This window comes from Panthera leo, chromosome E2, assembly GCF_018350215.1.
Source record: "Panthera leo isolate Ple1 chromosome E2, P.leo_Ple1_pat1.1, whole genome shotgun sequence".
NCBI lineage: Eukaryota > Metazoa > Chordata > Mammalia > Carnivora > Felidae > Panthera > Panthera leo.
Genome location: NC_056693.1, coordinates 18,019,202 through 18,039,734, shown reverse-complemented (window position 1 = coordinate 18,039,734; position 20,533 = coordinate 18,019,202). Strand labels below are relative to the sequence as shown.

The 20,533-nt window shown below is 49.8% G+C and overlaps 1 protein-coding gene across 6 annotated transcripts in view; it reads right to left on the bottom strand.

The window, feature by feature from the left end:
• The window catches only part of ATP4A (ATPase H+/K+ transporting subunit alpha), a 93,842-nt gene that overhangs the window by 10,327 nt on the left and 62,982 nt on the right, over positions 1-20,533 (bottom strand). For 3 of the 6 annotated variants that reach the window (XM_042919000.1, XM_042918996.1, XM_042918999.1), the window contains exons 3-7: positions 2,696-2,836; positions 2,550-2,609; positions 1,929-2,132; positions 663-776; positions 182-434 (exon numbers count right to left, since the gene is read on the bottom strand). In XM_042919000.1, the coding sequence (XP_042774934.1) occupies positions 182-434; positions 663-776; positions 1,929-2,132; positions 2,550-2,609; positions 2,696-2,824 (760 nt within the window). In that variant the 5' untranslated portion in view covers positions 2,825-2,836. Of the gene's footprint in view, positions 1-181; positions 435-662; positions 777-1,928; positions 2,133-2,549; positions 2,610-2,695; positions 2,837-3,353; positions 3,567-4,054; positions 4,212-14,823; positions 14,839-20,533 lie in introns of those variants that run through there. The other 3 variants (XM_042919002.1, XM_042918997.1, XM_042918998.1) reach the window with 3 other exon arrangements.

Genomic DNA, 20,533 nt, shown 5'->3' with positions numbered 1-20,533 from the left:
TGAACTGCAGAAGGGGAAGTCATGGGAGATAGAGGGGCAGGACGCCCCGAAGAGGGGGTGGTCACGCGAGGTGGGCAGGCAGGGTGGCTTCATACATGGCAGAAGAAGGGGAGTGGAGGCAGCCGTGGGGAGTGTGGAGGCAGCGTGGTCAGCCGGGGGGGCGGGCAGGGGTCTCACAGACCTTCAAGGCACATGGTGGAGAAGAAGGCGATGTTGCGGGTCTCCAGGGGGCTCTCGTGTGTACATTCGGGCGAGCGGGTCTGCGGCTCAGACTCTCCAGTCAGCGAGGAGTTGTCCACCTTGCAGCCCTGGGCCTGGAGGATCCTGATGTCCGCTGGCACTCGGTCCCCGCCTTTCATCTCCACCAGGTCGCCCACCACAAGCTGGTCTGCATTGATCTGGAACTTGTCCCCATCTCGGATCACAGTTGCTTGCTGTGGGGCAGGGGCACAGGGTTGAGGTGGGCAGGGGTGGGGGTGGAGGTCACTGAGTGCAGGGGAAGGCGGGGAGATGCAAAGAGGGAGCTGTGGAGGACCTATGGGCGGAGCGGGAGGCTACAGGCTGGGAGCAGGTTGGGCCTGGTGGGAAGGCCCACACAGACAGACGCCAGGAGCCTCCCTGCGCCCGCCCGAGTGCACACAGGGAACTGAATGGGGACCCACCTGGGGCACGAGGTTCTTGAAGCTGGCAATGATGTTGGTGCTCTTAAACTCCTGGTAGTAGCCAAAGCAGCCGGTGACCACGACCACGGCGATGAGGGCCAGTGCCAGGTACAGCTGGGTAGAGGCAGGAAGGGGGCCAGGCTGACGAGAAGGGGCCGGAAGATCCCTGCGCGGGGGCACCCGCCTGCTCCCTGTCCCCCGGTGTTCTTGGGGTCACCCCTGTGGTTTTCCCTGCTCTACTAGCCACCACATGCACTGTTCCCCGTGGCCTGTGTTCCCTGTCCCTGTGTTCTCCACGTCCCACATTCAGCTTCCCTGTATTCCCAGTGTCGTGTACCTATATCCCATATTCTCTGGGTCCTGAACCCTACATCCCCCATGTCCCCATATCCTACGACTTGTGCCCCGTGTCACCATGCATCCTTTCCTGCGTCCTTTTGAGTCTTGTATTCCACATGTCTGCTGTCCCCTGTCCCCTCATGTTCTCATGCCCTATAGTCCCTGTGTTACAAGTTTCGTGTTCTGTGTTTTCATAATCTGTGTGCCACCTCTATGTGCCCTGTGCCCCAAAGTGCACCCTCCTGTCCCCATTTCCATGTTAGTATGCTGTCGATCTTATGCTTCATATTCTGTGGACTCCACGATCATGTTCCAAATTCCAAGTCCCTATGTCCAAAGTCTCCCCATGTCTGTGTACCTCTAAGTCCCCATCTGGTGGCACATGTCCTATGACTTTCAAATCCCTGTCAATGCCACACGTCCCTAAGTTCCCACGTCTCTTGTTCTGACCCCTGTCATATATCCAATGTCCTCTTATCCCACATTTCAATATTCTCTCTGTGCTTCCTTGTCTGCTTCATGTCTCTCTAGGCACTGTGTCCTGAGTCTTCTGTCCCCTATGTCCCTATGCCCTGTGTCCCATGTCTGAGTCCCATGTCCCTTGTGCCCTTGGTCTGTCCCGTGTCTTCTGTTTCCCAAGTTGCATATCTTAAGTATTGTATTTCTACGTCTTTGCATCCCCACCCGTGTCCTCCATATCTGAGATACATTCCCTGTGTCCCCTGTGACCTGTGTCATCGGGTCTGCCCCATATCCCAGTATCGTTCATCTCCCCCTCCTCTTGCCCCCCGTGACCTATGTCTTGGAACTGCATTTCCACGTGTCTGTGTCCCCATCCTGTATCCCTCGCGTCCTGAGTCCATGCTCAATGTTCTCTATCCTCCAGTTCCCTGTGTCCCACGTCTGCCCACAGCAGCTGCTACTCACATTGTCGTCGGTGGTGAGGTCCCCCTCACTGGCCTGGATGGCAAAGGCAATGAGACAGATGGCAGCAGCCACCCACATGAGGCACTGCAGACCACCGGCCAGCTGCCGGGCGAACTTGACATACTCAGGGGTACCACGCGGCGGCCGCAGGGCATTGGGCCCATCCCGCAGCAGCAGATCCGCGGCCAGGCTGGCAGTCAGGCCCTGGGGACAGGGCAGGTGGTCGCAGTGGCTTCCAAGGGCTTTCGTCTCACCACATGCTCCTTGGTGGGGGTAGCTCTTCTGTCTGTCTCTTTCCCCTCTTCTCCCCTCTGTCTTGTGCCTCTTCGTTTCTGTGTCATCCTTGCCTCTGTCCTGCCCCTTCCCCCTGCCCTCCACCGAGTCTCTCTCAATTTTCCTGCCTGTTTCTCTCTTCCTGTTGTCTCTGCTCTGCTTCTCTCTCTTATCTGCCTCTTTGTCTCTCTCTGTCTCTGCCTCTCTGCCTCTTTTTATCTGCTTCTCCTACTCCATCCCTCTCTCTATTTGGCCCTTTCTCTCTAATGCATTTCTCCCTTTTCTTCCTCTCTCTCTCTCCCTCTCTCCCCTTCTCTGCGCACACCCCTCCCTCTGCGCCCAGCTCACCTTGGTCGCACTGGTCTGGTATTTCTGTTCCAGCTCCGCGACTGACAGCTGGTGGTCGTTCTGCGTGGTGGGGGCAGGACAGTCACTGTCCAGCTCTCACCGGCCGCACTCCTGCCCCCCACCCAGCCCCCTCGCCCCCTGCTCACAATCTCCATCTCCTTCTTCATGTTCTCCAGCTTCTCCTTCCTCTTGCCTCCTTTACTGCCTGCCTTCTTCTTGCTCATCTTGGCTGCCATGTCCCCACCAGGGCCAGGACCCAGCTCTACTGAGTACATCTCGTAATTCTCCTGGGGATGAGAGGAGCGGGGAGGCATCAGGTCCCGCTGAAACTCCTGCCTCCAGCCTCCAGCCTCCCGACCCCTGACTCCGGGCCCCACTCACTGCCTTCCCCATAGTGCCTGGTGCAGCCACCCTCCTTTGCCGAGACAGAGCCTAGGGTCTGGACTGGCCCTGATATACCCAGGGAGGGAGGAGGTGGAGCAAGACTGCCCCAATTACAGCTGATTGTGGGGCTCCTTGGGGTGACCTCCAGGCCTAAGCAGCTCAGGTATTGCCTATTGAGCTGCCCCAACCTGCCCAGACCCATCTCAACCTACCACTGAGATCAGGGGACCACTGAGGATGTCCATCGTAACAACAAGAACAGCAAACATACGGTGTTCATCACGTGCCAAGCACCGGGCTCAGGGCTTTCCTGTATTAACTAATGTAACCTCACAACATCCCTTTGAGACGAGTACTATTCTTTCCTCTCCCTACCACAGAGATGGGGAAACTGAGGCACGGGATGGTTAAGTCACTTGCCTGTTGTCCGCAAGCTCGGACGTGGAAGGGTCAGGACTCAGAACCAGGTAGGCTGGTTGCAGGGTCCTCTTCCAGGCCACGCTGCCCATGCCTGACTCCTGGAGGGGGAGTGTGCTCACAACGGTTGCTGTAATAACTGTCATTTAGGGAGGACTTCCCGTGTTCTGGCTCTGCCCAGTGTGCTTCGTGTGGATGTTTCATTAGCTCCTCACCCTATAAAGTTATGTTCTCTTATTGGCCGCCATTGTACAGATGAAGAACCCAAGGCACAGAGAGGTTAAGGACTTGGTCTAAGGCTGTGATGACTAAGTACCAGGGGCAGGATTCCAGCCCAGGTCTGACCCCGGAGCCTGGCTCTCGTATGGGACCACCAGTGAAGAAGCCCTCAGTTCACATCAGCAGTCGGTGGCAAGTGTGAGCCAGGCCCTGCACACATGTGACCGTGGGGGTCCCTGCAACAAACCCCTGTGCGGGCGGCATTAACATTCCCGTTGTGCACAGGGGAAACCAAGGCCTGGAGAGGTTCAAGGGGGTCCCGGAGGTGCCCCGCACATCCAGCCGTAGCCATTACAGGTGCTCCCATCTCCACCCCAACCTGCCCGCGTGGGGAAACCAAGGAACAGAGTGGGGAAAAGACGTCTCCAAGGATCCCGGCTCGATGTTGGTTTTGGTGCCAGGTTTGAGGTCCCCCGGGAGGGCACCCCTGTGGGCAGCAGTGAGGATCTGGACTGCTGGAATGGCAGGTTCTTGATATCTCATGCTTGGCCTCACAGCACGGACGTGTATCTCAGGCCAGGCACGGGTATATCTGATAAGATAATCGCTCTGGCGACGTCCTTTTCTCCTGAGGCAGGTCACCTGGGAAAGTTTAAGCTGTTGAGCAGCCCAACCTCCTCCCCATACCCACCCAGCTGGTCATCCCATCTCCTGCTACAGGGGACCCCCAGAGAGGAGACTGGTGGGGTGAAGTCACACTGAGTGCCCTTACAATGAGTCTGCTTGCACTGGGGGGCTTCAGCTCTCTGAACCGCACATGTGAAGCACTTTGTGTCACGTCGCTCCTCTGCTTACAACTCTCCAGGGGTTTCCCTTCTCGCTCATAATAAACTCTCAAGTCATTCCTGCAAGATCTTGCCCTGGCTCACCTCACCTGGCTCAGTTTCTACTACGGTTCAACAGGCACTGGCCTTCTTGCTGCGCTTTGTACAGGCCAAGGTCATTCCTGCCCCAGGGCCTTTGCACTTGCAGGTCCTTCTGCCTGACGCTCTCTTCTTTAGAAATCTGCATGGTTCTTTCTCGCCGTCAGGTCTCAGTTCAAATGTCATCTCTTCAGATAGTCCTTCCAATATTTCACCCTGATCAGGCTCCATGCCCTTGACACTGCTTTACTCACACCCCTTGTCCCAACCTGACACTGTATTTTATTCTCATTTTTTTGCTGTCAATCTTGTCACACGAGAAGGAAGACTGGGACTTGGTTGCGTTTGCTGCTATACACACAGCACCCAGAACAGTGTCCTCAGACACACAGTAGATGGTCAGAAGACACTGTTGGATGTGGAATATTCATTAGCAAAAACGGAGTATTGGGCAGGCCCTCAGGAAGTCTCAGTCACTGGGAATTCCTTGGTTCCCCTTGCTCTCTCTAGCCCTTCCACCCTGCCCACCAGGCCCCTACCTCCGAAAGCATCCAGAGCCTGGGGCAAATATGATTCAGGACCACCACAACCTAAGTCACAGGTGGAGAGACCAAGGCACAATCACTGGCAACAGATGGCTGACCCTCGACACGTGCAGACCTCTGTCATAATCAGGGACTCTCTTCCTCTAGTCTCTGTTCCATTTGTCCCTTTATTTTCATTTCTTAGTTTTACTATGTTCCTTTTCAATGTTTTATTTTTAAATATTTCAGACCCACACATTACAGGGAGAAAATGAATACCTGCCTACCTTTCAGCTAAATTGAATGATCTTATCAGTTGGTGGTTTCTAGAGGAATGATAGATGACACACAGAGAGAGTGAGAGTGAGAGAGAATAGATTTTTTTTTTAAGCTTGGGCTGAACCACTTGAGAGTAACTTGGAGACAGGATGCTTGTTTATCCGTGAACATGTAGGCACGTGTCTCCCACAAATATGGACACTCTCTTACATGACCGTGGTCCAACGGTCAGATGCAGGACGTTCACACTGACATGACATTATGAGCTAATCTAGGGAATGTATGTGAATTTCCTATTTTCCCTCTCATGTCCTTTTCGTGGTCCGGGATCACACTTGACATTTTTAGTTGCCATGTCTCCTCAGTCCCCTCCAATCTGTGACATTTCTTCACTCTTTCCTTGTCTTTCCAGACCTTGCCATTTCGGAAAAGTATCAGTCCATTATTTTGTAGAATTTCCCTCAGTTTGGCTTGGCCGACGGTTCCCCATGATTAGATTCAGATCATGTGCTTTTAGCAGGAACATAGCAGTGATACACGCCCATCTCAGAGCGTCGTGGCAGGATGGGCCTCATTTTTGAGCCTTTAAGTGATCTGGACCGGGGTAGACATTTGGAGGATATCCAGAGGCTTAGGGAATGACCAGAGGGCTATTCTATGATCTCTTTATTTTCCACGCAAAACGCTGTCACAGGCACAGCTGGCATTCGGTAATGAAAACACAGTCACTGCCTGAGCCCCCCACCACATCCGCAGCCGGCCACTTAAAGAGGCTGCTGGCCCAGCCCCATGGCCTTGTCCACTCCAACTGTTCAGTGTCCGGCCATGTCCACAGTTAAATACTTTCACTGCCCCCCCGCCCCTGGCGTCACTCCAGGTCTGCGTCTTGTGGGAGTCTTTCCTCGTGCATTTATTCTTTCATTGTGCATCCAAACGACTCTGACCCTGCCTCTGGGGGACACAGGCTGTGGCCCACAGGCAGGATCTGGGTAAAGCAGGAGGTGTGCTGTTGGGACCCGGAGTGGAGTCTATCTCAGTCTGGTGGGCACCTCCCGGCACAACTTGGGGGCAAAGACGTCTCACAAGAAGGTTGTAAGTGTGACACCATCTACTGAACACAGTAGGTGCAAGATTTCTTGGAGCCGGAAACACACAGATCACTGGAGACTTCTTCAAGAACAATTAATGGTCAGAAGTGATTTTTTTTTTCCCCTGAGAAAGAGAGGGCAGAGGATAGACTTTTAAATGGATGGTGAATGTGGAGTGGGTTTTAGGGGGTCTCCTGAATCGTGGCCACACACACTCTTAGGGACTCAGCACCCTACAAGTCCTGATGGGCTCAGACCCCTGGCTGCGCCTCCTTCCCACATGTCTTCCCCTGTCAAGCTTTGGGATGCAGCCCACGCAGCCCCTCTGTTTACCAAAATTGTCATTTCAACATCTTGGCACCTGAAGCTTCCTCCACCTGAAACACTCCCCCTCCCCCCTCCCCACATTCAGCTACTTGTCTTTTGTGCACAGATGTCTTTTCCTCTAGGGAACCTCCTTGGACCACCTACCAGCTGGATCAAGTACCTCCCCTGGGCTCCCACAGGCCCCTGGGCTTCCCCATCCCAGCCCTGACCCCTCTGGCCCATAATTCCTCCATCACAAGCCTGGCCACTCTCGGCTGGTCTCATTTCCCCCCCTGCCTCATGAGAACAGGATCCACGAAGTCTCAGTCACTGCCTTGTGCCCTGTACCACCCAGCCCAGGGAGTGTTTACTGAGTGAAAGAACTCACTGTGACCGTGACGTTTGGTCTGTGTTTGGTCTCTCAGATAAGATAGTGGATTCAGCAATGCCCTTCGCCTCATGGGCAGGTCACCCTTCCCCCCCTCCCCCACCCCCACCCCCACCCCCACCATCTCCAGGCCTTGGGAAGACTGAAGAGAGGGGCAGAGCAGGCAGAGAACCTTGCTTCTTGCTCCCTTTCAGGCTGGTATAGGAGCCACATGGGTTTGGCAGAGACAAGGTCTGGCCCCAGCCTGGCTAAGCTGGCAGCCACATCTCCCGTGCTCTACTCCTCTCCCACTTTCGTCCAGATGTGGGAAGGTTGACCATCCTCGGGAAACTGCCAAGCTGTCCTTATCTGGGATCTTAAAATCACATCCAGAATCCAACCATGTCTCCCTACGCCGCTCCCATGCTGGTTCCATCTCCATTCCTTCCTGCCTGGACATCACAGCAGCCTCCCTCCCAGTCTCCCTGCTCCCATCGTCTGCTCCCCACCCACAGCCAGAGGGAGCCCGTGAACCCCTGAGGTCTGGGCTCTTCTGGCTGAACCCTTCAGTAGCTCCACCTGACTCTTGAAAGCAAAGTCTGCACAATGGTGCCCAAGGCCAACGATCTGGCCTGTGGCCTCCCAGACCTCTGCTTCCCCCACTCCAGCCACACTGACTCCCTGCTGTGCCTCAGACCCAGCAGACAGCCTCCTGCCTCCTGCCTTAGCATGTGCCCTTTTCCTCCTCTGGGAATGCTCTTCCTCCAACACCTACATGGCTCCCTCTCTCCCTCCATCAGGTCTTTGCACAAATGTTACCTTCCCAGTGTGAGCTCCTTGACTAGCTGAATTAGAACTATGACCTGTGGTCCCCCTGCACCTCTGTCTCAGCTACCTTCTCACATACTATGTAATTGCTCTTATCTATTGGGTTTCTTGTGTGTTTTCTGAATCCCCCTGATAGAATGTGAACTCCATGAGGACAGGGATTTTTGTCTGTCTGTTTGTTTGTTTTAGAGAGAGAGCTACAGGCGGGAGTGGGTACAGGGAGAGGGAGAGAATCTTAACCAGGCTCCAGCGGAGCCTGGGGCGGGGCTCGATCTCACAATTCTGAGATCATGACCTGAGCCAAAATCAAGAGTCAGCTGCTTAACCCAATGAGCCACCCAGCCACCCGTGTTTTGTTTTGACTGATGGGAAACAGCAAATAGGCACTCAACAAACTTTTGTTGAAAGAAATAAAATAAGTCTCAGGGTCCCAGAGACATGTATGTGGCAGCAATCCTAGCCACAAATACTAACATGGACACGTGGTCCTGCCTTGGGATGCTGTTCTTTGTCCGCCAAAGACGCGCTACCCCAACATAAAGCAGAGGGGCAGACTCAAACAGACACAATGACAGGAAGCCCAGGGCAACAGTGACACTCGTTGAGAGCTCACTGCCCTAGCCCCGCTGTAAGCGCTTGTGTGAGCTCATTTCATCCCCAGAACAACCTTATGAGGAAGGTACTGTGCTTATCTCTATTTTCCTGTGAAGAAACTGAGGCCCAGAGAGGTCATATGACTTGCCCAAGGTCACACAGCTAGGAAGTGGCAGAGGCAGGATTCGAACCCAAGCAGCCTGGCTAGAAAGTCTTCCTGTGTGAACACACAGGATCACAGCAGACACCATTTCACAGAGAGGCCTCACATTAAAACTATACTCTGCTTGATGATTTATGGGATATTTATTGAGAACCTACTAGGTGCCAAGCACGGGGATTTGCAGTGAAATAAACAGTCACGGTCCTGTTCACACCCCAGCAGGAGGGGCAGCATTACAAATTTACTGGCAAACTGGGAAAAGAATATGAAGGAAAATAACAGGGTACTAAGGAGAGAGGCAGAGGGGACGATGCTGAATTAGACTGGGTATCGCAGAGGGGTCTCTGAGGTCCTTAAGGTCCTAAGGATGAGGACACGCCAGGAGTAATCTAGAAGAAGGAACAGGAGAACAAAGGCCCTGATCTGGGAACAAGGTAATATTGAGGGTCAGCAAGGAGGGGAGGCAGAGAGGCTGGATAAGGTTAGTGAGGGGAGGGTAGCAGAACGTGAGGGCAGGGGGTGGTTCTTGTGGGGCCTTGTGGACCAGGAGGAGGAGTTAGGATTTTAGTCTAGGAGCAGCTGAAGGCATTTGAAGTCCGATCAGAAGAGGAGCATGTGAGGATTGAGTTTCAAGGAGATGCCCCCAGTTGCCATGTGGAGGATGCTCAGGGGGAGACTGGGATGAGAACCTGGGGCAGGAGGCTGGGGAAGGGCCTTGGGGAGAGGAGGGGGCAACTGGGGGAGGGAGGCTCAAGGAGACCTCCTATGGAGACATGGGCTGGGGCCGGAAGTATCTGGCCTGGGGGTGGTGAGGCACCCGGAAGAAGAGGTAGGTTTGGGGAAGTGCTAAAGCCTGTGTAGGAATAAGGGGTCTTGGAGCTTCCGGGAGAGGCTGCAATGGGGAAGTGTGATGAAGGCCTTGTGGGGCAGAAAGGGTAAAGGGAGATAAGGGAGGTGAGAGCCTCTGGCAAGGGTGGGGAGGAGAGCAAGGAGGAGAGGGCAGGGCCTGGACTTGTTCTGGGAGCCACGCTATTAAAGAAGATAAAAGCACAGTCTGAGAGGTATGAGGAGAACCAGGAAAGGGTGGGCAGTGGGGGGTCAGGAGGCAACCGAAAAGGGAGCTTCTAGAAGGGGGATGGGTTCAGCAGTGTTTTGCCTTCTTGAGTGTGCCCAGTGCCCAGCACAGAGCCCAGTACACAGCAGATGGTTCACTTTCTGCTGAATGAAGGCATGCATGGATGGGCTAGTTGAAGACAAAGCTCACATAGATACAAACCCTGAGGACTTAAGGGCTGCATTTTGTGATTAGGACAGGCCAGCACCGCACTCCCCACCCCTGGATGGGCAGCTTGAGAAAAGTGGAGTTAGAAAAGGTATTCTTGGGTGGAGAAGTATACAAAAGCTCATAACGGGGCTCAAAAGCCAGGGATGAAAGGTGTGGAAATTAATGAAGGCAAACTTCGTTTGAAATGTTAGGCCAGAAGGTGGAGCTCTCTCACTGTACCACTCCAGGTCAATTACAGGAAGAAGTGTCAATTACAGACCCCAACAGGGGACTCCTCCACAGCGACAGGAAAGAATCACAACTACAGGCCCAGGGGGAAAAGATGCACAGTGCATCTCCTACAAGAAATCAACCACCCCTGCAACTCAGCCAATGAGAAACACCTTTTCTGCAATGGACTGGTTCAAAACAACCCCTCCCAACTTTCTCCTCCTTCTCCATAAAATAACGGTCCTCTCCTTTGTTTGCTAGATTTGCCTATGGTTTTGTCATAGTTTGCATGTCCCAAATTGTAATGCTCTGTGTTTCCTGAATAAACCCATTTGCATTGGTAAAATAATGTTTTATACTTAAGGTTAACAAGGGGTACAAGCCTCTTGATCCAATCGTCCAATCCCGGAGCCAAAATTCGTAGGTGGTGGGGGAATGGGATTTCTTTGGTCAAAGTTTCTTCCAACTTCCAGCCAACTACAAAGGTGGAATCAAGAAGTGAGGCTAGCCCACCCTAATCAAGACAGTAAGAACGTCTCTGTCCACCACCGTCAGCCAGTCCAGAAACAGCAGAGGAATGGGGCAGAGCCATCATAATCAGGATGGTGTAACTAACCAGGACACACCCCTGTTCACTGTCAGCCAATCACGAAAAGAGGAAAAAAATGATGGGGCTGAACCAGTGGCATCAGCCCAAAGCAAGTTCCTTGGGGGAGCGCTTGGCCTTCCAGCCAATCAGGAGCCAGAGCAGAGAAAGAGCTTCCCCCCCCCCCCGCCCCCCCCCCCCCCCCCCCCAGGTTCCACCTGGGCTCTCAGGAGCCTGGAAGGTCCAGGCTAGCTGTGGAGGCCTGGGAGGGAAGGGATCCTAAGTGTGGAAAGTGGCACGGAGCCTCCTCTGCATACATGCACACCTACAGAGAGTCTAAATACGTCGTAGAGGAGTTGACAGCGCATCTGGTCCCGTCCTGTCTTGTTTAGCTTCCTTCCATAGAAATACTAGCACCACTTCAACTTTTAGAAACTGCTGTAGGCTTACCACAACTCCTCCTTCATCAGGTAATGAGCAGGAACCTGGGCTTTCCCTTAGTGGCTCCAGCCTCCCAGCCCTGGCCTTTCCCCCCTACCTTTATCCCCGCCCATCAGCTGGCATGCTGAAACCAGGTCTACCCATCACCCCCACAAACCAGGGATGCCAAGGAAAATGACACAAGTGAGGGAGTGGAAGTGGGGACATTTTCACAGCTAGCCCTGGTTCTTACTTGTGCTGACTCGCCATGAGCATAGCCGCTGTCTATCTTATTTTCCTGCCCTTAGTATCTGGCTTACTAGCCCAGGGCACAACAAAGCACTTTTCAGCCAAGGGGCTTACCAGCCAGGGAACTTCTAGCCATGATTCAAGCCAACAGTATACTATTCAGGACCCAAGAGACCCACCTGCTGAGGGACATGGAAGCCACCAGCCTGACCTCCCAGTCACTCTCCACCGTGGGGTGTATCTTCCACCATTTCAAGGCCTTCCCTTTCCCCTGCTCTGCACTTCTGTAACTCCACAGTGCAAGGCTGGGAATAATACATACATACATACATACATACATACATACATACATGCCTACATAAATAAATAACCACCAAGAGGGGCACCTGGCTGACTCAGCTGAGAGAGATACAACTCTGGGTCATGAGTTCTACCCCCACACTGGGCATAGGAGCCTACTTTAAAAAAGAAATCAGGACATTTTTCAACTAAATACATTTTACTTTGGCTAAATACACATGCTTTCTGATTTTTGCAGTGTGTGTGTGTGTTTATACATTGTGCATAGAAGGGAAATGTATTTTGTTGGGGTTTCATTCTTCTTTCCACTCTGGGCCCATGTCTTCATCTGGGTACAATTCTTGTTTGTCAGATTAATGTGAATAATAGAATGGGGCAGAACAATCTTGTCTAAGTTGCCACTATTCCCAGTTGTACTATGACATACATAGTACTTCTCTTTAACTAACTTTAAAAAAAAAGGTAAATAAATTGCTTTCAAAAGGAAACTTTACTCATCACAAGAAAAAAAGTTCTGTATGTGTATGGTGATGGATGTTAATCAGACATTTTGGGGTGATCATTTTGCAATATGTACAAATACTGAAACTAGTATAATGTTATATGTCAATTATACCTCAATAAAAACAATTTTTTAACAAGGGAACTCTAAATCACTTTATAACCAGTATCTTTCCAAAAATTTTAAATAATTTAAAAAGAATGGTATATTTCACCATAAAGAGAGAATAACCATAAACATAAATACAGGAAAACAAAAACTATGTTATTAAATGTTAGGTACTTTCACCTGGCTGTTCTCTCAGCTTGCCAGCCACCCACCACTGATGTCTTTTTCATTCCAGGTGTGACGACTTTTTTCTTTGGCTGCTTTGAAAATGTCATTCTATTGTTTCCTGGTTTCTAATTATTTATTTTTTTAATGTTTATTTATTTTTGAGAGAGAGTGCGTGAGTGGGGAGGGGCAGAGAAAGAGGAAGACAGAAGATCAAAAGGGGGCTCTATGCTGACAGCAGTGAGCCAACATGGGGCTCAAACTCACAAACTGTAAGATCATGACCTGAGCCAAAGTCAGATGCTCAACTGACTGAGCCACCCAGGTGCCCCTCTAATTATTATTAGAATATAGTCCTCAGTTGATAACACTATATTGTACAATCGAAATTTGCTAAGAGAGTACATGTAAATATTCTTACACACAAAAATGGTAAATAAATATGTCAAGTGACGATGTGTTAATCAACTTGATGGGGGGGAACCCTTTCCATATATATGTAATCATCACATTTTACACTTTAAATACCTTACAATTTTGTCAATTAAACCTCAATAAAGTTGGGGGAAAATATAGTCTTAATTATTTTTGTTCCTTTGAAGTCCAGGTATCTTTTTTTCTGCGGCTACTGTGATGGTTAGTTTTATGTATCAAATTGTCTAGGCTATGATGCCCAGTTGTTTGGCAAAACACTAGTTTTGATGTTGCTGTAAAGGTATTTTGTAGATGTGATTAACATTTACAATCAGTTGACTTCAGGTAAAACAGATACCCTTCAGAATGTGGGTGGGCCTCATCCAATCAGTTGAAGGCCTCAAGAGCAAACACTTGCAGTTTCCTGGAAAATTAGAAATTCTACCTCAAGACTGTAAACAGACATCCAGCCTGAATTTGCAGCCTGCTGGGCTGCCCTGTGGTTTTTGGACTTCAGAGGGCAACATCAACCTTTCACTTGAATTTCCAGCCTACTAGCCTGTGCTAGAAATTTCCAACTTGCCAGTCCCCACAACCACATAAGCCAGTTCCTTAAAATAAATCTCTTTTCTCTCTCTTTCTGCATCTCTATCTCTGTGTTCTACTTCTCTGGGGAATCCTGACTGATACAGCTGCTTTAAATTTTTCTCTCTGGACTTTTCTGAACTTCTTGAATTTATGGGTTCACGTTTCTCATGATTTAGGGAAATTTGTCAGCCATTATCTCTTCAAATATTGAAATTTTTTAACCCAAGGACTCCAGTGGCAGCTATGACGGTTTTTTCCCCTTCCTTTTCCTCTCTGTGCTTCAGGTTGGATGAGTTCTATCAAATTGATTTTGATTTTTCTGATCTTTTCTCCTGCACCCAGGATGTTGCTAAGCCCAGGGAAATAATTTGACTTCAGATATTGTATTTATCAGCTGTGAACTTGGGGGCACTCCAGCTCTCAATCTGTCACACCAGCCCACTTGGCCTTGGAAAACTTTGCTGTTTTCTCTTTCTTCAGAACAGTCTCTCTGTCACAGGCTCGGTCCTTAATCCATCTGGACAGACATTTGGAAAAAATCCCGAGAAAGAAAAGCTGCTGATTTCTGCTTACTTAAGAGAGATAGTTCCCTCGTTGGATTTTAAATTCTTCAGAGTTTACTCTTTAGATTCCATAGCTCGTTGATGCCTTTAAAATGTGAATTTTTAGTTTATCCCTTTATCCATGACTGTTATGGAAGGAAAACGGTCTTCCATGACCCTAAATCGTACAGGTATGGAATTTGGATATTTTAAGATAGAAGTCACATCTTGGGCTCTCCTGCTTACACCTCCAACGGCTTCTCTTCACACTTGATATCCACACTCCTTACCATGGGCATGAGCACCATGACCTCATGACCCTGGGGGGTCTGTTCCTGATGACCATTCTATATGGACTTAACATACTCCCGTGGCTGTCCTCCAGGCATGCTGGCTTCTCCCTTTTTCCTACTCTTCTTTATCTCAGGAAGTTATACTTGGTATTCTGTCTGCTTGGATTTCTCTTCTCCCCGATACTTTCATAGGCCTCTCCTTCTCATGCTTCAGGCCACAGCTCAAACGTCACCTCCTAAGAGAGGCTTTTCCTGAACACATTATCATGTATACCTCCCATTCCCCAGCTTCTCTGTTTTATTTCCTTTAAATTATTTATGATGCTCTGGAGTGATTTCACTGATTTGCACTTTCTTATTTATGTCCTAGCTTCTGTCAAAATAACATGTATTTTGTGAGGTAGTGGTCTAATCTGTCCTGTTCAGCATTGCATTCTTAGGCTCTAGAACAATACCTAACACACAGAAAGTGTGCAATAATGGCTGCTGAACAAATAAATGAAATTCCCAGGATACTTACAGGAGCTGTTAGTACACAGGGCTGTGGAAGGGCATATCCCAACCACACACACAAATATGCACAATCATGCAGAAGGCATCGTAGGTACTGATCTCAGAAGTGCTGGTGGAGGGGGCAGGGCAGCTCACTAATGTCCAAGCCTGACTCCAAAGGTTCCCAGGAGAGCAGGAAGGACTTGGCACTGTGAGGGCACAGAGCATGCCAAAGAGGTGTCCTGGCTCGTGGTTCTTCTATTGTCTGGTGTCATAAAGATGAACAGGGACATTAACAGACTTGGAATGAAGGCCACAATGCTGAAGCACAAGGCCAGCAAAGCATTTTTCTTTGCTATGACTTTGTCTTCCAAACTATTTGCTTCTTGTGCCTGTGGAAGTGAAGACAGGCTGATATTTTCCTAAAAAGGGGTGAAACAGGGTAAGGAACCACAAGAGAGAAGCTGGAGACTATAATGGGGATTGGGGGTGGAGGGATTAGGTGGAGGAGAGGAGGAAGCAATGAAGCAGGGTGGGGCAGGGGGTCCAGGCAGGACCAGATGGAATGGGGTATGGAGGGGATCTTCAGGAGGAAGCAGAGTCAGCAGGGTGGTGAATGGGGTGGGAACAAGGCCCAGGGTAGCAAGGAGGGCGGGGTGCTGAATGGCTGGGGCTAGTATCTGGCAGGTGGGGTGCTGGGCAAGGGGTGCCAGGGTGTGGAAAGGGGGATGGGGTGGGGTTAGGGGTACTCCCCAGAGTGGGGGGACAATGGTTTATCCCCACCCACCAAGCAGGAGAACACTAGTATTCCCAGTGGGAAGAAGCAGAAGACAGAAAAATGGGAAAGCAGTGTATAGTCCTTTGCAGAGATGTTGAAGGCTGTCTTGTAGATGGGCTGCATCACAGTGACCTTGAACTCTGGGTCTCGGACATCAGTAGCTTGGACTCTAGCAGACAGAATGAGGTCTGCAGGGAAACCAAGAAGGGTCAGCAGATGCTGAGTAACGGGGGGCCATAGAAGAGACCACATCAGCAGGAGGGCCCTGGAAATACCCACCCCACAGTGACCACGGCCACCATTGATGGAAACTGGACCCCGTGACACTCCCTGATCCCATATAATACCCTTGCTGGCCCTATATTCCACTCTCTGGGTAACTTAGAAACCCTGTGTGCTTCCTCTGTCTCCCTAGACCCACCCCTGCTCTCCAGTATGGCACTACACCCTGTGCCTGTGCTGTCCAGTCAGATCAGCCAGGTACTAGCATATTACTGACAGTTCCCCTTCCAGTCTAAACAGTGCTCAGTTTAGATGTTATTAAATGGTCACTTTAGCCCAGTGATTCACAAATTTGAGCATACATACATCAGAGCCACCCGGAGGACTTACTAAAAACAGATCCCTGCACACCTTGTTTTTAAAAGATTGAGTTCAATGTCTAAATTGAATGCAGGGGCACCTGGGTGACTCAGTGGGTTAAGCAGATAAGTGTCTTACTCTTGATTTTGGCTCAGGTTCATGATCTCATGGTTTGTGAGATGGAGCCCCCTGTCCGGCTGTGCCCTAGGCGTGGAGCCTGCTTAACATTCTCTCTCTCTCCCTGTCCCTCTGCCCCTCCCCCACTCGCTCATTTGTGTGTGTGTGTGTGTGTGTGTGTGTGTGTGTGTGTATGCATGTGACTTGCTTTTTCACTTAGTGGTCTTGTTGATGAGGGAGCAAAAGGAGGGCTGAGGGCAAAGCACAAGCTAACACCCTGCACCCCTCCCCCCAGGTGGGATATGTGTGCCATTCCTGGCTCTCCAGGAACAAAGAAAGGGGAAAACAAGTGGTTAACTGATAGAGATCACAGTCATGCAGGACCTGAGTCTCCATCAGTTTGCAACTGCCTTAATGATTTATAAGAAAAAAAAAAAAAAAAAAAACAATCTTACCAATAGCAAGACCTCCAGAAACCTATAGACTCAATTTCCTGGAACCCTAACATCACCCTCCCCTCCAAAGGATAGAAAATCTTACATAATCAGTCACTTCTCACAATCACAGTGTAGCTCTTTCTGCCCATGCTTCCTGTCCCTGTGCTATAATAAAAACACCCTTTTGCACTGAAATTTTCTCAAGAATTCTTTCTTGGCCTTTGGCTGCCAAGCTCCACTTCAAACCACATCATTTTCATAAGAAGAAGTTTTAAAATTTGTAAAGTCCAATGAACATTTTTTAATATTGTGCTTAGATTTTTTGTGTTTTTTTTAAGTTTATTTTATTTATTTTGAGTGTGTATGTGTGCATACAAGTGCACATGCATACACACACACACACACACACACACACAAATGAGCGAGTGGGGGAGGGGCAGAGGGACAGGGAGAGAGAGAATGTTAAGCAGGCTCCACACCTAGGGCACAGCCGGACAGGGGGCTCCATCTCACAAACCATGAGATCATGAACCTGAGCCAAAATCAAGAGTCAGACACTTAACTGCTTAACCCACTGAGTCACCCAGGTGCCCCTGCATTCAATTTAGACATTGAACTCAATCTTTTAAAAAATTTTTTCAATGTTTATTTATTTTTGAGACAGAGAGAGACAGAGCATGAACAGGGGAGGGGCAGAGAGAGAGGGAGACACAGAATCTGAAACAGGCTCCAGGCTCTGAGCTGTCAGCACAGAGCCTGACGCGGGGCTCGAACTCACGGACCACGAGATCATGACCTGAGCCGAAGTCGGCCGCTCAACCGACTGAGCCACCCAGGCACCCCTGAACTCAATCTTTTAAAAACAAACCAGAGCCCGGGCACCTAGTGGCTCAGTCAGTTAAGCATCTGACTTAGGCTCAGGTCATGATCTCACAGCTCGTGGGTTCAAGCCCCACGTCCGGCTCTGTGTTGACAGCCTGGAGCCCACTTCGGATTCTGTGTCTGCCTCTCTCTCTGCCCCTCCCCAGCTCATGCTCTGTCTCTCTCTCAAAAATAAATAAACTTCAAAAAAAAAATAAAAACAAAAACAAACCAGAGCCTGTGTTCTCCCTGTTTAATACCTCTAATGGCTTCACTTCACACTTAAAATCCAGCCTTCCTCCTGTGACCTTGATGCTGTGACTTGCCTCCTGGCCTCCTCTGACCTCACTTTATAGTACTCCCATGGCTCACCCCAGCCCCACTAATCTTTCTATTCCAGGGACAAGGCAGGCTCCTTCCTACCTGAGTTTTTGCACTTAACTGCTCTGCTTAGCCCTCTCTTCCAGATGTTTCTGTGGCTCTCTCTTCTCACTTCAGGTCACAGCTCAAATATTAGGTCCCCAGTGAAGGCTTTCCTGAGCCACTCTGTCATAAGTCCCTCTTCCTGCTCACCCAATTTTATCCTGTTTTTTTTTTTCTTTTTCATAATGTTGACCACCAACTAGAGTTGTGCTGTCCAGGACAGTAGCCACTAACCACATGTGGCAAATTTAATCTAAATACATTATAATTAAATTAAAAAATTGAGTTCTTCAGTTGTACTAGCCACATTCCAGGTGCTTGGCCAGTAAATACCATATTGGATAGAATGGCTCCATCGTTGCTGAAAGTTCTATTAGACAGTGCTGCCCTCAGCTACCTTGCTGCTTTATATTACTCTTTTCTGTGTCCCCTCAATATAAGTTTTATAGAAGCAAATACCTCATTTATCAGAATCAGCACCGAATCACCAAGGTCTAAAACAGTGCCTGGCACACTAAAGTGGTTGCCCAATAAATGTTCACTGAATATATGGATAAGCCCTATGGTACTCAGCAAAGCGGACACACAAAAGCATGTGAACACATGTGTATATGAGCAGAAAGCACAAGTCTCCTCAAACTTTATTGCTCTTAAAAAGTGCTAATGGAGGGGAGACTTCCTCCATTACAATAGGTTATTGATGTCCAAGTTCAAAGGCTCTAGGAGGTACAGTTCATGACTTTTTGAAGGAGGTGAGCTTTCAGTATGACCTCATATTTTCTGTTTCAAGACTGCAGCTACAATGGAGCAAATGATCATAATGGAGCCCACCAGGATGCTTGAGATGCTGAAGGCCAAGGCCAGTCTGGAATTTATCTGTGCCTTCCTCTGATTTCCATGAAAGTTGGCTTCCCAGGTCTGTGGGTATGAAGGCAACCTGGTGGGAATGTTTCAAGGGTGGAGTGAGATGGGGAGGGGCAACCCAGGGGAGAGCTGAGGAATGTAAGTCCAGGAATGCTGGTGTGAGGGAGGTAAGGGCTGGTTCAGTCCCCCAGTGGAAAAAGGAAGAGGAGCAGAGAAGAGGCCCTGGGGAGGAGTAAGGGCAGCTATATAATGAAGAAGGAGGGAGTAAATTCTCCAGGAGGACCATGAAGAGGTCCCTGGGGAGGAACAGGTGGGGGGGAAAGGACAGAGGAGGTATATCTGGGAACAATGTGAGTTGGTGGTAGCTAGATGGTGCCCACCTTGAGGGAGAACAAGAGACCTGGGATCGCCAACAGAATAATGAAGAAGAAGAAGAAGAAGGCAATGATGGAGAGGAACAAATAATCCTTTTCTGGGGGATTCAAGGACGTCAGGATGACTGGCTGCGTTGGAGTGACTTTGAACTCCAGGTTTGTGGGTTCAGTGACAGTAGCCATGGACGTTGGCCTGAGGAAGAAACGCTGAACGGGCAGAATCTGCAGACAGGAAATGGGTCCCAGATAGGGAACATCTGAATTCCCAGGAAATGAGGATCAGCTGAACCAACCCCTCTACGTAGAAAAGCACTGAAAATGGACACTGTCCCAAGCCAGAACCCACTACACCTCCTTGTTCCTGTATAATACCCTTGCTGGTTCTATGACACAATTCAATCTTCCTCTATCCTCTCATAATTCCTCTCTGTACCCCCCCCCCCCATTTCTCCCTTCAGCTGCTTCACTTTCCTCTTCTAAACTCTCTCACCCCGGGGCGCCTGGGTGGCTCAGTCGGTTAAGCGTCCGACTTCGGCTCAGGTCACGATCTCGCGGTCCGTGAGTTTGAGCCCCGCGTCAGGCTCTGGGCTGATGGCTCAGAGCCTGGAGCCTGTCTCCGATTCTGTGTCTCCCTCTCTCTCTGCCCCTCCCCCGTTCATGCTCTGTCTCTCTCTGTCTCAAAAATAAATAAAAACGTTAAAAAAAATTTAAAAAAATAAACTCTCTCACCCCGCTCCACCCACATACACTTCAACTCTCCACTCTTTTCCAATAACCCCTCACAAACCTACTTAATGGCCCTGGGACTTCCCTTGGCTTAGTTTCTGAGGCTGTCTGGGCAATTTTCATCATGGGGCATGGCTTCTCTGTTGGCCACCACTTCATTATGATTAGTTGCTCTGGTATAGGCGTGTTTCGAGTGCTCAGACCCAGCTTCTGATTGGTTCAGTGTGTAAGGGGCATTGCTTAGCCCCTCTCCTTTCTTCCTGCCCTCAATCGATTCAATGAACCCAATGAACCCAATGAACCTAATGACTGGGTTAAGTTACTTGCTCTTTTTGTTGTTGTGCCCAGTTTGAATTCTTCATTGGTTCAACAGAACCAAGGGTGTGGGTCTCACTTCTAGATTGAATCTAAGTGCAACAGGACATTTACTGATATTCCTACAAGGAGCCTATAGTATGCTAGGCCCACAGTGGGCTCTGAGGACCATGTAGTGACTAACGCAGCCAAGATCGCAGCTCTCCTGGAATCCACAGCCCATGGGGGAGAAGGAGGGGAAAAGTCCAAATAAATAAACAA